Source organism: Arachis hypogaea, chromosome 17, assembly GCF_003086295.3.
Source record: "Arachis hypogaea cultivar Tifrunner chromosome 17, arahy.Tifrunner.gnm2.J5K5, whole genome shotgun sequence".
Lineage (NCBI taxonomy): Eukaryota > Viridiplantae > Streptophyta > Magnoliopsida > Fabales > Fabaceae > Arachis > Arachis hypogaea.
The window spans coordinates 40,727,843-40,731,453 of NC_092052.1; the positions used below are offsets into that span (position 1 = coordinate 40,727,843).

A 3,611-nucleotide genomic window follows, 5' to 3' on the forward strand; every position below is an offset into this window, starting at 1 on the left:
ATGGTTTTAAGTGAAAAGTGTGACTTTAGAATGTATGGTTTGGGTTTTGCCACGTAGGCGTCTTTACCATAAAGTTATTTTTGGGATCTTTATTTAAGTGGTGTCTACCAAATAATATAATGGAGTTTGTCACACCCCCGGCAAACTTCAAGTGTATTTTTCAGAATAAAAGCATGGCCGCTGAAGAAGAAGCTCAAAACAACAATTTCATTCTCCTCTTTACTTCTTATGTTGGCATTTTTTCTCTAGAATATCAGTGAATCCATTATTATCCATTCATTATGATGGTGAAATAGTGTATGATGAAGAAGGTTCTATCGCTTTTAAGTCTGGGTAACTGATAGTTACGTACATGACACCGGAAGTTAACAGTCTAATAGTGTTGAAGGATTTGATATTGCATTCCGTCGGACAGCAACAGACGAAAAGAGTGAAAAAGATTTACTATAGATATTCGACCGAAGTAGGTGACAATTTATTTTATAAAAGGTATGTCACAATTGTCTTGGCTTTGTTGTTATTATGTTTATTAGACCACGGTTTTGAGAAATATTTCTATTGTTTTGAATTAGGTATCAGTTACGTGACGACGAGGACGTACGTCTTATAAGGTCGTGGCACAACTGATGGGCAAATGTTCATCTGTTGAAATTATTCGTGTTCCTCGTTGAGTTGGGTAGACGCGGATCATCTGCGATACTGTCGATGATAGTCCGTTAAGTGGAGTTGTTAGACGAAATATTAGAAGGACGATGGTCGATCTAAATATGCCACCTAAAGGTGGTCAAGAGGGCTCAAACATTGAACTTGGTAATGCTGACATGATGGAAGATAATGCCGAAAGTCATGAGGGTTCTGCTATCAGGGATCCGATGATGGATCAGTATGAAGTTAACTCTGATGACGGAGACGATGCTGATTATGAACCAACAGAAATTCTTGATGATGGTGACGAGGAAGAAGATATGAAGTACTACGGGGACACAAAAATTGTTCTGACACAGCTTGCCATTTCTCGACCATATGATCGGTCGGATCACTTCTCTAGGTTGAATTTAGATGCAATGAATTCGGATTGGTTGTTTACCCAGGGAGGCCCTGACCAGGATCTAAGAAATGAGTTCGAGGGTGGACAAAAATTTGAGAACAAGGAAGAAGTCATATTGGCAATTAATAAGTACAACATCAAGAGGGCTGTGGAGTATAAAATACTAGAGAGTGACCGGTTGAGGTATGATGTACAGTGTGTCCATTTTGGGCGGTTGTTCTTGGAGCATACGCATATCATATTGCCGAAAGCAAGAAAAATAGGAGGTTAGGGGATACAATGGTCCTCTTACTTTCATGTAAACATCCATGGGTCAAGACCATCATAAGTTGGATTTAAAGGTGATTGCTCAACATATTTTCACAATGGTCAAAGCAGATCTAACAATCAGCATCATGGTTATGCAAGGAGGTGTGGAGAATCACTTCGGTTACAAGACGTTCTATAGAAAGGTTTGGCTCACAAAGCAAAGAGTCATTGCTAGAATATATGGTGATTGGGAGGAGTCATACAATGAGCTTCCTCGTTGGTTATTCGCTATGCAGATGTACTTGCCCAGTAAGATTCATTTCATTGTCCTTAGTCTTGTATAAAGTCACCATCAATATGTGCTAACTGTTGATGGGTTGTTTTTAGGTACTTCGGTGCAACTTGTGACACAACCTTGGCTTGGTTCATCGACGCTGTAATGTTTCATCAAGTTTTTGGATGTTTCCACCGTGCGTTGAGGCTTTTAAGCATTGCAAGCCACATTTTTCTATCGACGACACCCACTTATATGGTAAATATGGAGGCGTGTTACTAATGACCATTGCTCAAGATGGCAATGCAAACAATTTGCTTATTGCATTTGCCATTGGTGAGGGTGAGACGAAGGAGGCTTGATCGTTCTTTCTTCCGTACCTGCGGCAACATGTGACACCACAACCCGATATCTTAGTGATTTCAAATAGATACAAATAAATTGATGCTGCATTGAACGCTGAGGGAAGTTTATGGAAACCACCTCATGCCTTCCAGGCATTTTGTACAAACAACTTTATGTAGGCCCACTAAACACACTAGGTCATGTACTGCCGCGATGGATGAAAGTCTATATGATGGTGTAAGTGGAGTCGGTGCTTGGCACGAGCATCCCACATCTCATGCCAGCAACCCAGGAAATACGGGAACCACTCACCTTGCCCGAACCGACCATCGTGCCTATGCATCTCGTCGATGGCGAGGGGCCTTGTTGGAATATGCTGCAGGCCACCGAACTGATGCACAACCCAGTTGACCTGATTCCACTCGAGGATGGTGAAGCAGAAGAGGAGACATACAACCGCTACCAAGGCTTCAGCCTCAGCTATCCCCGGTTAAACAAGACCATGCAACTGTGGATCAGCATATGGCGTGCAGTCAACCTGTTCATTAATAAACTCATTAACATAATTCTTAACTCGCAAGAAGCATTGTATACAAGATAATAAGTTAATTAACATGAAATTTTAATTCTTAAATCATTATCACTTGCGTTGAGGATGCCAATCCCATTTAGACTGCGCCTGTAACGCCTAAGCCTGTGCTCGCCTCTGGCATTATCTGGACAGTATTTAACCCACCTACAATACAGCGAATGATTGCACATTATTTCTCAATTTCATTAACTAATGAAGTAAAGTACAAAAACAAATAATACCGCTTAACTAGAGGGAATCGACGAGTATGAAATCCATCCGGCCGTAGCAACGGAATATGGTAGTAGGCCCAGGAGGGCAGCAAACTTACGCAACCACCCAAATTGCGCTAACCATGCTCAATGGCATGATACATCTGGCAGTGTAGTCATGCCAGCACAGCCGAGCCCCATGATAACCCGCCACATCTATAAAGGTCCTCTAGGAGGGAGAGCCACTAGATGTGTACCCGAGAGTCAGATGCATCCAGAAATAAGATACCCTCGATCAACTGCATGATATACCCTCTCGTGTACCATAACAGGCGCTCCTCAGTGGTATCTTGCTCCAGCTTTCCGCAGGCGGTATTGTGAAACCATGTGAGCTTGACAGTCCACTTGGTCTGTGATTATCTATCCTCTAGGCCAGGAACAAAACCCAGTAGTTGCTGGCAGAAGTCCTCAATAGACCATCCATCATGGTGCTGCTCCCACCCACCGATGCAGCCACTAACAGGATTACGATCGATCCCGAGTTTCAGCTAGTAGGCCACATCCTGCAGGGAGATAGTTATCTCCCCGCATGGTAGATGAAGTGTGTAGGACTCAGGTCTCCACCTCTCTATCAACATTGAAGCCAATGGCCAATCATGCTCGAACTCCACCATATATGCGACATGGTCAAACCCGGCTCTCCTGAGATATGACCTAATCTACTCAAGCGGGCATCTCATCGAATTCCGTCTGGTGCACAAGATCCGAGGCACCTACCTAACGGAAAAAAAATTTAAAAAAAAAGAGGATCAACATAAAAAATTACAAATTCATTGTTTATTACAATATAATAAACAAGAGATAAATGTGTACCACTCGATCAAGTCTACCAGCAATGTGCTTAGCCTAATC

General features: G+C 42.5%; 1 protein-coding gene across 1 annotated transcript; it reads left to right on the top strand.

Annotated features, from left to right (window-relative positions):
* Window positions 1-1,356: 1,356 nt before the first annotated feature.
* Window positions 1,357-1,933, top strand: LOC112763198 (uncharacterized). The gene is made up of 3 exons (XM_025808930.1): window positions 1,357-1,595; window positions 1,685-1,733; window positions 1,787-1,933. Exons 1-3 carry the CDS (start codon window positions 1,357-1,359, stop codon window positions 1,931-1,933), a joined length of 435 nt encoding a protein of 144 aa, XP_025664715.1.
* The last annotated feature ends 1,678 nt before the right edge of the window (window positions 1,934-3,611 follow it).

Coding starts and splice junctions, on each gene's coding strand:
- LOC112763198 (XM_025808930.1), top strand. CDS start 1,357: ATGGGTCAAGACCATCATAAGTTGGATTTAAAGGTGATTGCTCAACAT. Junction 1,596..1,684: donor TGGTTATTCGCTATGCAGAT/GTACTTGCCCAG, acceptor GGTTGTTTTTAG/GTACTTCGGTGCAACTTGTG. Junction 1,734..1,786: donor TGGCTTGGTTCATCGACGCT/GTAATGTTTCAT, acceptor GAGGCTTTTAAG/CATTGCAAGCCACATTTTTC.